The 13,154-nt window shown below is 35.3% G+C and overlaps 2 protein-coding genes across 3 annotated transcripts; both read left to right on the top strand.

Moving 5' to 3' along the window:
* The first annotated feature begins 524 nt into the window (after nt 1-524).
* Nucleotides 525-1,724, top strand: LOC103323513 (beta-1,3-galactosyltransferase pvg3-like). Its single transcript, XM_008225507.2, has one exon. The coding sequence runs from the start codon at nt 681-683 to the stop codon at nt 1,665-1,667; it is 987 nt and encodes a 328-aa protein (XP_008223729.2). The 5' UTR covers nt 525-680; the 3' UTR covers nt 1,668-1,724.
* Nucleotides 1,725-8,546: 6,822 nt separating this feature from the next.
* On the top strand, nt 8,547-10,849 carry LOC103323485 (small ribosomal subunit protein eS7-like). Of its 2 annotated transcripts, none has more exons than XM_008225482.3 (6): nt 8,547-8,681; nt 9,286-9,374; nt 9,467-9,540; nt 9,620-9,743; nt 10,032-10,214; nt 10,515-10,849. In XM_008225482.3, the coding sequence occupies exons 2-6, from the start codon at nt 9,300-9,302 to the stop codon at nt 10,632-10,634; spliced, it is 576 nt and encodes a 191-aa protein (XP_008223704.1). In that variant the 5' UTR covers nt 8,547-8,681; nt 9,286-9,299; the 3' UTR covers nt 10,635-10,849. The 2 variants fall into 2 exon arrangements, with proteins under 2 accessions (XP_008223704.1, XP_016647251.1); XM_016791765.2 differs by having other exon boundaries at nt 8,618-8,681; nt 9,290-9,374.
* The last annotated feature ends 2,305 nt before the right edge of the window (nt 10,850-13,154 follow it).

Below are 13,154 nucleotides of genomic sequence, written 5' to 3'. Positions count from 1 at the left end.
GCTGCAATCACGCCATGCGGCCTTACTCTCAACTCTGTATTGTATTTAAGTTGAGAACAATATATTTGCAATCTGAAAAAAGCTTAAAGATGCAACAAAGTAGTACTAGAGGCTGTTTCACCTTGGGATCGAGGTGTAGCTAACAAATGGTTAGAAGGGGGCTCAATTGCCCAATAAATGTAGTAGCTTGGGGAAATTGTAAATTCTGATTAGGTTCAAGATGCAGAGGATCAAGATCCTTCAAGTTGTTGGAAAATTCAAGTTAATACTCCTGGTCCAAGTCCAATCTAAATCATCCAAGCTTTTTTCTAACAAATCTAATGACCAATGAGAATTTTTGTTCATTAAATTAAACCTTTGCCAGTTTATTTCGTTTCTTCCAACAACTCCATTAGGTTGGCAGTGTGTCTCTTTTACCTCAATAATTGCTTGGTACATTTCATATTAAGAGGAAGAATATTGCTCTTTGGCTTACCAAACAAAGACATGTATTATACCCCTTGCAAATGAGGTGGATACTAATGACAATAGCTCACTTACAAAACTTTACAATTATTTTAACTCTAGTCTCTTTCCCATCACCTACCAGATTTCATCTATATGGAGAAACAATGAAAGAAACTTTGAATACATAAACCAAAGCTTGGAATTCTAGGTTTTCTTTTGAATACAAGAACATCATGAAGATACCAAGGCCAGACGGGCTACGTTTTATAACTTCTTCTTTGTTCTTCATTTGTTTCCTCTATGATTTGGCTTCTATAACCGAACTGCGATTCGACGGTCTTCTGGAATTTGGGCGTTGTGCTCTTGCTAACATCAACATGCCCTCTGCTCAGTTTTATAATTCATCAAACACTTTGCATTCATCACCAAATATCACTTCACTGGCCCTTATTTCTTCCTCAAACGATGAAATCCGAGTACTTTTCGGAATTCTAACACTTCCTGGCCAATACCAACGCCGCCATTTCCTTCGTTTGATCTATGGCACACAGACTCCGGTGGGCGCAAAAGTGGACGTGAAGTTTGTGATGTGCAACCTCACCAAGGAAGACCAAGAAGTGCTTGTAGCATTGGAAATAATGCGTTATGATGATATTATTATTCTCGATTGCGAAGAGAACATGAACAAGGGCAAGACTTACACCTACTTTTCGAGCTTGCCCGAGATGTTCAACAATACGAATGGGGTTTATCCACCTTACCATTACGTAATGAAAGCTGACGATGATGCCTACTTCAGGCTGCAGAACTTGGTGGACTCTCTGAAGCCGTTGCCTAGAGAAGACTTGTACTATGGTTATGTTATTCCATGTTCAAGCATGGAGCCGTTTGGTCACTACATGTCTGGCATAGGGTACTTGATTTCTTGGGACATAGTGGAGTGGATCAGAGAATCCGATATCCCCAGGAACCACTTAGAAGGGCCTGAAGATAAAACTTTTGGTGACTGGATAAAAAATGGACATCGTGCTAAGAACAGGTTCAATGCTAAGTGGTCCATGTACAATTTTCCTGAGCCACCCACGAAATGTACACATGAGCTTTGGCCACACACAATTGCAGTTCATTTGTTGAAGAATCAAGAAAAGTGGATTAGGACATTGAAGTATTTTAATGTCACTGATAATCTCAAGCCTTCCAAATTGTACCATATACCATAGGTCTTTATACTTGAAATTTTTATTTATTTTATTTTTGTAATAATTCTCATTATTGTTAAATTGAGACCAGACAATTTGATTTTGGTGGTTACACTCTACACGGATTCATCCAAAATTTATAGGCGATAGAACTATATGTATTCTTCATTTATAGGAATAAAGAAATGAGAGCAATTTTAAGACAAAATAAGAAAAACAAAGGAAAAAAACTAAGGAACTGTTTTGAGTTCTGCTTAGTTCATTTTATTGAGATGGCATGTATATATACATATATATTGAACTTGCTAAAAATATATAACTACTTAAAAATGGAAGATATAGTTTAAACCATACAATTTATATGGCTTAAAATGGTCAAAAGAATAAATAAAACCATTAGTTTTGGTTTTGAACAGACAATGTCAAAACTTTAAATATCTTAAAGCTTTTAATTATTATTTTAATATTAATTTATTGGTATCCTTCTGGATCATGGCTCTCCTATTTAAAAATCTTGAGCTCCTACTCAAGTTAAATGGTGAGATGTGGCTATTCTTGGGCTACCTTGTCTCAAATATTTCACTTTGATTTGCTAGGAAGTTGACCTTTTCTTCAAGTCACTAATTGATGGAAGGCGAGTGTCTTTGTTGGGATCATCATCAAGTAGAAATAACTCAAAAAGCTTAAGATTCTCAGCATTGATGACTGAGTACATATGCATGTATGGTGATAATTCAAGTTGAAATGAATTATCACCAATTTGTTTGATGATCTTGAACGGTCCATAACAAATAGGCTTCAATTTCTTGCCTTCGCTAGTTAGCCGCTCATTTCCAAGGTGTAACCATACTAGGTCAACTTCTTTGAAGTTACATAGCACACGATGGTTATCATGGCGAGCTTTATATTGCTACTGAGAACGGTGCAATTATGCCTCCACTTCAGTATGAATATTTCTAACTCGTTTGAGAAATTTATGTGCTTGAACATGTTCTTTTCTTCATTCCCACTTAATGGCGTTTCACTCGTAGTGAATGCCATATCAAAAGGACTCTAGGGTAAGTAACCCAAACAAACCTCAAAGGGAGATTGGAGTGTGGAACTATGAATTGCTTTGTTAAAAGCAAATTGTAAATAAGAGAGACTTTCATCCCAAGTCTTCGGATGCCCGGAATTTTAACCCCTCAACAAGTGTACCAAAGTTCGATTTATGACCTCTGTTTGTCCATTGGTCTGTAGATGAAATGAAGTGCATCTTTTCAATCTAGTATCCATCATTCCTCATAACGACTTCCAGAAATGGCCTAAGAATCGACTGTCTTTATCAGAAATAATCGATGTAGGTAAGCCAAAATGCTTCGAAACATGTTAGAAAAATAACTTAGCAGCGCCTTCTCCAGTAACAGTTTTTTTGCATGGAATTAGAATCACCATCTTACTGAAACAATCTACCTCCACAAACAAGTAGTCGTTTCCAGACTTGGTTTTAGGCAATCCACCTAAGAAATCTATCGAGATACTCTCCTCAGGTCGGCTAGGTACTAGCAATGGAAGATACAGTCCTAACTTTCTATTAGAATGCTTCAATGTGTTGCATAGAACACAACCTCAAATGTATCGTGAAACATAAAGATGCATTTTTAGCCAATAAACATAGTGACGAAATATTCAATAAAGTCTTCGCAACCCCAAAATGTCCTACTACTTTGGAAGTATGAGCCTCACGAATCCACTGCAATCTATCGCCATATTTTGGAATGCACAATTATGTTCCCTTGTACATTAGTCAATCCTTCAATTAGAACTCACTAGGCTTTACTTATTATAGCTTGGCATAGACTGAGGTGAAATCAGCATCTGTGTTGTACCCTTTGGCATACTCAGAAGGAAGAATAGGTTAGATCTGCATAGCGACCAGCAATGCAGAATTAACTGGTGTAAGCGGTGTAGATAACATATCTGCCAACTTTTTAGTAGCTCACTTCTTGTACTTTATCACAATATTGAATTGTTGTAAGTAAGACATCCATTTCATATAGTGAGCTTGCTGCAACTTAGACTGTATATTAAAAACTGAAGAGATTTATGATCTAAGTGAACCACGACTTCTTTTCCCAACAATTAAGCTCTCCAATGCTTCACTGCTTGATGCATTGCATACAGCTCCTTATCATAAGTTGAATAGTTCATTACCGGTCCACTAAACATCTCCTAATGGTATGCAACTGGTTTCCCATCTTGAAATAATATGGCTCTCATGGCATAGTTCCATGCATCTACTTCTACTTCAAATAGTTTTTGCATATTCGGTAATGCTAGTGTTTGGGCCTCCGTAATCTTTTGTTTCAACAACTGGAAATATAAGGGTGCTACAATTTGTGAAAAGTGTCGAATAAACTTTCACAAATATTGGCATGCACCTATAAATCTTCGAACTTTAATCACTGAACAGGGCATGGGCTATTGAGAAAACACATGTACTTTCTCTAGGTCCATTTTCAGTTCTCCTGCACCAATAATGAATCCTAAGTATACAAGGTGTTATTTCCCAAATTCACATTTCTTACTGTTTAACTGCAACTAATTTGGTCATATAACCTCCAAAACTTGAGCAATATGATGAAGATGGTCCTCCCATGTGACACTAAATATGAGAATGTCATCTAAGTATACAGTGACGAAGTTGTCAATGAAAGGACGGAGTACCTCATTCATCAATCGCATGAAGGTAGCTGGAGCATTACATAACCCGAATGACATGACTAACCACTCAAAGAGTCCCTGCTTCATCTTGATAGCAGTCTTCCAAGTGTCTTCTTCATGGATGCAAACCTGGTGATAGCCGGATTTAAGATCTAGTGTCGTAAAGTAATGAACACGATGTAATTGATTTAACAAATCATCAATCCTTGGCAATGGATACCGTTTCTTGATGGTTATTTTGTTGAGTGCCCTATAATCAACACACATACTCCAGTTTTAGTCTTTCTTAGGCATAAGTAACATTGGTGAACCACATAGTGAGTAACTAGGCTTGATGACTCTTTGTTCAAGAAGTCCCTCAATTTGCTTACTGATCTCGTCAGATTTTGTCAGAGAAGTACGATACAAACCCAATTTCGGTAGATACAAACCAGATATCATGCTCCACAGCTCTCCGCGGTGGCAAACCATGCACATCTTGAAATAAGTCCTTGAACTTATCCTGTAATTTCCCTATGTCTGAGCATTGCATAAGAGATAAAGACAATCTAAACAATGTCACAACTCTAAAACTCTGATCTTGAGGTCAAATCATTAACAAAACAAATCGCCCACATGAATTGACTAACCTCTTGGCTTAGTTAATTGTTAGCAAATTATCTGTAGCTTAAGGCTTGCATGCATTGATGTGGAACTCCTTTCCATCCTTCACAAGTCGATACTTATGAAGCCTCCGATTGTGAATAGCATCTTTGTCCCATAAATATAGATTGCCTATGCATCTCAGCAAGTATGGCTTCGAATGTGGTGTGGTGCCTAAACCCACTTTTTGTTACTAAAGCCTCTTAAATCAAGTTATTCTGACTTTCAGGGTCAATGATAGCTTGTACAACACTTTGTTTCACCTGAATATTCACATGAAACAACTATTCACGGTTGTACTTGTCTTCAATATTTGCTCGTCTTATCATAAGGACAAGTGTAACATCAGGTTGCTTTAACTCTAAAATCTTTTCTGCCTATTGCACAGTCAATGTGGCTTTTCTTTCATTTCTCCCCCGTTGTTTTTCTTGCCCTTTGGCCTCAACTTTGGATAAAGTATCTAGCACTTGTCTTTGGCATGTCTGCTAGTTTGACAGTGATCACAGTAAACCTTCTGTGTTTGGCCTTCCTTACTTTGCTTCCCCTTTTTCTCCAGTCAGTTTTGTTGACAGGTTTGATCTATTATCCTTCTTGTCAGTTCTTTTGTTTTTGGTTTCAATGGCAATGGATGGCCTTCACAGTAGCTTCTTCAATAGTATCTAAGGTGAACAATTTCAGTTCTTTCTATATGTAGTGGGCAAGACCTCCGGTATACTTCATGAAAACATTGTAGTCGTCGACGTCAATGTCCAGAACCATTGCTTGGTTGTGAAACTCATATTGTATACTCTTATACAATCTGGCCAAACCTTTGTCTAAAGTCTTATCATTTATACCATCTTTCATCTTCACAGCCAAAGAGATAAAATTGTTTTCTCAAGAGCATCTTGAAGTTCTTCTAAGTCAATTATGAGACATCATACCGTCTCCGATAGGACTTCCACCATATAAGGGCATGGCTTGAAATTTTCGAACTCCCAAATTTTATCTTTTGCACATTAAAATACTTATAAACTGTGAAATAAGTTTCTAATGTGTCTATCCAGTTATCTAGCTTTTCAAGATCAACATCTCCTTTATATATAGGAATATCAACGTTAAAATCAATTTTTAAGGTATCAATAGAATTTTTATTTTCACTTGATTCAGCTTCCTTTTTCTCCGAATCAGCTTGTGTGTCGTCTTCATCTTAACTATCCTCAACAACCTTTTTCTTGAGCTTTTGAGCAAGCTCATATGAAGTTGATGGATGTAAAGGTTTTCTAGTCTTTAAACTTGGTGTACGAGCAAAGGACCTAAAAGTTCTGCGTTGGTTACGAGTTGAGACCATAAACCACCGTCCATCACCCTCTCCAATATGGTTCTCTGATACCACTAAAACTTCTAAGTGATAGAACTATGTATTCCTAATTTATAGGAATAAGGAAACGAGAGGAATTTTAAGACAATTAAATAAGCAAAAGGAATAAGCTGAGGAAATACTTTAAGTTCTGCTTGGTTCATTTCATTGAGAATGCACATATATATACATATTGAACTTGCTAAAAATAACTATCTAAAAATGGAAGATAGATTCTCAGTGATTTCAATTATTGTTCTTATTTTCACCTTTTTACTGGTATCAGAGCTCTGCTCCATGACAATCATAAAGATGACGCTAACCTGCATTTTAACTTGTTCGATTGGGCCCATTTGAGACTACCTTAATATGACTAAAGAAAAAAATAAAGATAAAAACTTATAGTCTTGTTAATTTCCCCCAATATCTGGATTAAAGTTAACATCCATATATATGTATATATGGATGTGTATGTATTTATTATGTTACCATTTTTTTTTTCAGGCAGCGACAGGAGGCGAGAACGAATGCAATGGTGAATACTCTTTTCTTGATGCAAAAGGTGATTATTTGCTAGCACTTGTTACAAATCCCCTACCATCTCACATATTCTCTTTACAAGTTAACCACTTATTTCATGCGATTACTCTATTCATTCACACAAACAATACTGTAAAAGATCATGCTCTTAGTCTATTGTATTCACGCAAACAATACATTCGGGTTAGTTGAGGTTTGTTTCCAAGGCAAACGTGACATTATTTTATTTTTTTGGAAAAATAGGATAATATTTTCATTGAGTGAAATTAAGGGGTACAACCGTATTATATATTCACTACAGAATATTCCAACCAAGGAGGAACGTATGTCTTCATCACACATTACAACATCCTGGCATTGAATAGCATGAGCAGCATTGCAGCAAGCCTGTAAGCTACAAAATTACAGCATCTAGGAATATAAGAGATAGAAATCTTCTGAAACAAAGTGAAACATCCCTTAACTTCATGAATGAGATTGCCATCTGATACAAGGTCCCTCCTCTTCTTTTTCTAACTGACAAATACAGCTTGAGCATCTGATTCCACTATAATAAAAGTGACATTACATATTCTGATAAGTGCAAATCATAGCCATCCAAATACACATCCGTATAAAATTTGTAAAATTGGATCAATTTAGATGCAATACTCTAACACAAACATATTGGATCACCAAATCCAAATAATGGATGCAATTTATTTTTATAATTTTTTGTGTAATTAAAAATTATAATATAAATGGATGTGTAGTCATTCACCAACCTTTAGATGTAGAGCGCTCAGTGGTGGAATCGAGATTTGAAAGTCGTTTATACTGAATTTATTACAGAGAGCATTTTTAGTTGTCACTTTAACTCAAGGTGTATGCTAACTATCACAATAAAGAAAAACAAATTACTCCCTAACACAATTCTTTAACAATAATACTTGTACCATATTTATTGACCACATCTCTTATAGAATTGGGCCAACTAATGTATGTGGGACCTACCTTTATTAGAGAAATGATTAGTAATGTGGTCAATAAATGTGGTACAAATAGCATCACTCTTTCACTAATATTCACGATGAACAAATATTTTTATTTATTTAATCTTGACCCATTCAAAATAAAGTATCTTCTAATTACAAACTTTCGTTATAATTGACACAAAGAAAAAATCGTATGATCAAAATTACAAAGGTACATAGTCAGGAATGTGAATTTGTTTGGTTTTGTGTCTGTACTTAGAATGACTTTACTTATCTTCGGAATCAAGCCTACTTGTAGCTCATTGAAAATTATTTGAGATTTTTTTTTGGTGTTGGATTTGGATATGAAAGTTGTGGTGTTTTGGGCCATTGTACTAGTGAGATCATTAGTTTGCAAATCAATGCTATTTTCCACTATATTAGAACCCATTAGCTATAGTCCGTATTTTGATGAAAATTACCTTCAGGAAATTAGTCACAATGACCAATTTCAAGGTTTTGATAAAATGTAATGGCAGGATTAAAGTGATACCTCAACTGAAAGCTTAAGAACTAGATTGATTGATTTGAGAGTTGAAGGATTGAAAATATGATTTTTAACAACTTCAAGGACCATTCATGATAAAAGTTATAAAATGAACCATGACCAAAAAGTAAATAAATACACTCAGTTGATCGCAACCGTTCATTTGTATAAATAGGCCATCCAGTCCTCCTTCCAAACTTTGGAAATCTTTTTTATTCTAATCGCTAGGGTTTCTCAACTCTGCCGAAACCAAGTTTAGGGTTTACAGCCACTCTGAGCAGATCTCTCTCCCGCTCCTGATTCCCCTTGAGGTAAACCCAGTACCCAATCCGTTTCGTCAATACATTTGATCACCTTGAAACCGCTTCTCTGTTTCCAGAGAAAGTGCAGGAAAGTTTTTATTTTATTTCTTCCTCTGTACCGAAAGAAATACTAAAGTTGAAACCTTTAGCAGTCGTACGGGGTGATATATTGTTAGAAACCATGATTGGAAACTATATGTTGGTTGGTTTTTTGTGAAATTTGATTCAGAAGAAGTTTTAGTTTGGGGTTTTGGTGTTGGCTCTGTAAATGGTGCTGATTGCTTTTGCTTTTCTTTCCGGGAAAATGTGATGAACCATTTGGAGTTAGTCTATGCATTTTTGTTTGTAATTGTGGTTTTGGAGAAGTTAAGGCTTTTGCTATTGCTTATACTGAGATTTATACGATAAGCTAACCAGAGCTCCTCTGTTTCCCGGTCTCCACCTTTTATTATTCTGATGAGTTTGGAAGTGAATTTGAAAATTGATTCGGTTGTATGAGTTTTAAAAACGATTCGTTTGTTTCCTTTAAGAGTAGTAAAGCTGCATTGTTTTATCGACTTTTTCGGGTCTCTTGAAAAACAATGTAATTATGTTTCATGCCTTAATTCTTTAGTCAGATTTGTCAAGATGTATACGTCAAGGAACAGGATCCAGAAAGACAAGGGTGCTGAACCCACTGAGTTTGAAGAGTCGGTTGCGCAAGTAAGATATGCAGCTGTTTATTGTGTGTTGTATTGATGGAATTGTTGCTATAACATTTTGATGTAATCATGAGTTGTTTGTTGTCTCTGCAGGCAATCTTTGATTTGGACAATGCAGGCACAGATCTAAAAAGTGAATTGAAGGATCTCTATATTAATTCTGCTGTGTAAGAATTTTTTACTGATTGCATATGTATTGTAAACTGTTGCCTATTGTATGATTCATATTACCCCTTTCTGCTCCAGTCAAGTTGATGTGGCTGGGAACCGGAAGGCTGTTGTTATTCATATACCATATAGACTGAGGAAGGCTTATCGCAAGATCCATGTTAGGCTCGTGAGGGAGCTAGAGAAGAAATTCAGTGGAAAGGTGATTAGTGATTTAAGTTCTTTGGTTCTTTATCATTTATGAAATGTAGAATAAACTGAGTCTAGGTTTTCTTTGTTATTTTCTTCTGTACTTGTTTCTTGGCATTACATTTTGCGCCTTACTATCAGAGATAATGTATTTCATCTTTTAGTTGCTAGTTCTCACCTTCCCAGCTAACTTTCAATCAACCCATTTTATATTTCTTCTCTTATTTGACCAAATGATGTATGTTGCAAATTTTGTTCGTCTTTGGTGTTTATGGTTGATTTTTGGTTTGTCATTTGGTAGGATGTGATCCTGATTGCCACACGGAGGATGGTGAGGCCTCCGAAGAAAGGCTCTGCTGTTCAACGACCCCGCACTCGTACCCTAACTGCTGTGCACGAGGCAATGTTGGAGGACGTTGTTTTGCCTGCTGAGATTGTTGGGAAGCGCACCAGATATCGACTTGACGGATCCAAGATAATGAAGGTACATTGCAATGACCTTTTGAAGGAAAAAGATATTTTAGTCACCAATACACTCTTTGGAGAGGGAAAAAAAATTTTGGTTGGTCTATGTTTTAAAATGTGAAGAATAAGTGCCTTGTACCCAAGAGATGCTTCCCTTATGTGAAGATGTCAATAGACAGACACGTGGATTCACAAATTGAGAAGATAGTGCGTTTAGTGGGATAGATTGTAACAGATTTATAATATAGATGTTTCCTTTATGCAGTTCATTTTTGGATTGCTACCATACTTATCTATGTTTAATTGTAATGTTGGGCAGGTGTTCTTGGACCCCAAGGAACGAAACAACACCGAATACAAGCTGGAGAGCTTTTCTGCAGTTTACAGGAAGCTTTCAGGAAAAGATGTTGTGTTTGAGTATCCAATAACTGATGCTTAGGAATATTTTATGCGGTGACACCTTTTAAATGCCCTTGCCCCCTTTTCTTTAATTATCTGCAGAACTGAATTGAGCAGGCAGTCAATTTAAAATTTTGATGTTGAGGACGTTTAGTGCGTGTGGAAGGATTTTGTTGGCTTCTATATCATTCAGAGCTTGCATCTGTTCAAAATCGTATTTGGGTGTTATTATTTGTGATGTGGCTTGAATGTTCATTACGCTTGTCTATTTGTACTACTTCTAAAGTACAAATATCAACTGTCAACACTTGCGTACTATATAGTTAACATTTTGTGGGTCTTTTTTATGTATTTTAACTTTGTTCGACGTCTTTTCTATCGTGACTAATGGTAGTCCTAATTTTAGGACTTGCATATCTGTTTGACCCGAAAACAAACATGGCATTTGGTAAAGGCTAGGGCTCCATTCAGATAAAGTGATTTGAAAGAAATAATTTGGATTCGGCAATAAGACAGTTTGCTACAAAAACAAGAATCACATTAGCTTGAATTCCTGTATACCAAGATTTAGACAAGAAAAAAAGAAAAAACAACAAATGGATTTCAAATCCATTCCTTAGATGTGGTTGTTTCAAATATATATACGTATTTATACGTACACTAACAATCGTTCAAACACAACCATCATAGTGAAACTTTGTACCTATTTGTAATAGCTCTTTATTTTGATTTCGATTACGGATTAATAAACATGCGATAATATTAAAGAAAAAAAAGGAAAATAAATATTTAAAGAGAGAAAACAAGAACAATAAAGTAGGGATACAAAAATCACGGGCATATCTTTATTCAAAATTATTGTTCTTTGCATGCATGTTTTTCCTCTCTCTGTTTTTTCTTCTCTTTCCTTGTTTCTCTCTCTCTCTCTCTCTCTCTCTCTCTCTGTTTTTCTTCTCTTTCTCTGGTTTTCACCTTCTCTAGTTTTTCTTTGATTCTACTTTTGTTTTGAAGTTCTCATTAGTCATTCAATTTCTTGGCCACGTCTAATGGTCTCTCCCTCACGGGAACCTTTTGGTGACTCATGTTTCCCAAGGCAGCCACAACGCGAATCTGCGGGTTGCTGCCATTCTGGTTTTCATGATTCAGGGAAGCAGTTGGAGCAGTTTGTGAATGGGCTTCATTTTTTTCAAATTTAACAGATAAGATAGACTTGTTGGGAGTTATTTGCGGTTCTCCTTTTCTGTTTTATGAATCTGATATATCATATGATGGACCTTCATTTATTTTTTGGGGACTTAGGGCTTGCTTTTGGCTTAACCCACGACTCTCTGTGTTTTTTTACTTCTTTCCTTTAGTTTTCGATTTGCATATCTTTATATTTTTTATTTTTCTTATTTTCTTTTGTGGTGATTGTTGATATTCCTTGTGAGCAATTTGAAGAGGTGTCGAAGATTTCTCTTTTTTTTCATTCTTTTGCTTCCTAGTGTTTGGTTCAGGCCACAAATTTTTTTTATAAAGATTATGCTATTATTCATGCTTTTCACATTTGAGTTTCAAATAATTTTCTTGCTATCTTTTGTTTCTTCTATTTTATAGAGCATCTGCTCCCCAAAAGAAAAACACTAATATCAAATGATAGAAAAAACACCAAAAATGATAATTCAATAAATAAGACTGTATCTAATATGAAAAATATGGTAGATATTTATCACCAAATAAATTATAATAACAACTATGAACATATTATTAAGTCTTTGAGGATGGGCCAGGGAATTGTATTGTTATCCCTATCCCTGAACCTGGGGCGATAAGTGATATATTTATTTTTAATTAATAATTATATATAATCTATATATGTAAAGCAAAATACAGAGAATGGTGAAATATTCAAAATACCAAAAAATGTCATTGGTTAATGCAAATATTAAGAATTGAAATTATTAATTAGATTAGAATAATATAGTAAATTCACACTTTTTCATATTTAAAAAAAAAATTAAAAGAAAAATAAGATAATATATCCTATTTTTATGGAACACAACTACCCATTATCTTTTTTAATTCTAAAATAAAATTTAAATTTTTTTTAAAATAAACCTCTTGTAAGGGCGCGTGTGGAGATGCTAATATAATATAACAAGCAAAAGGTACATGATAGTTGAATTGAATTTTATACTTTGGTGTGGATAATATGAAGTTTTTTTTTTAAATTGAGATGATTTTGATTAGTTAAGTTGAATTTTATATTTTAATTGAATATAACTAAGTTAAATCATAGTTTGAAGTGAAATTTAAGTGTTATAATGTAAAGTAAATATATTTTTTTAATGAAAAAAATATAGAAATTCAGGGCGAGTTTGAGAAAGCCCGGCAGGAATGGAAATGGGGATGGAAATTCCCCAAAAATATATTATCGGGGATGTGGGCAAGAACCGGCTCGTTGCCATCCCTAGTGCCCATGCCAACGAAGTGACGCAATAAAGCAATGGAATCGCAGCCCACCAAATGCATGGGCATAAACGTCATTCACTGGTTTACACCCGTCTTTCTGGTAAATCCC

This window comes from Prunus mume, linkage group LG2, assembly GCF_029339155.1.
Source record: "Prunus mume cultivar Tortuosa linkage group LG2, ASM2933915v1, whole genome shotgun sequence".
NCBI classification, from domain to species: Eukaryota; Viridiplantae; Streptophyta; class Magnoliopsida; order Rosales; family Rosaceae; genus Prunus; species Prunus mume.
The sequence above is the reverse complement of the archived record's forward strand: the minus strand, read 5'-3'. Positions and strand labels throughout refer to the sequence as shown.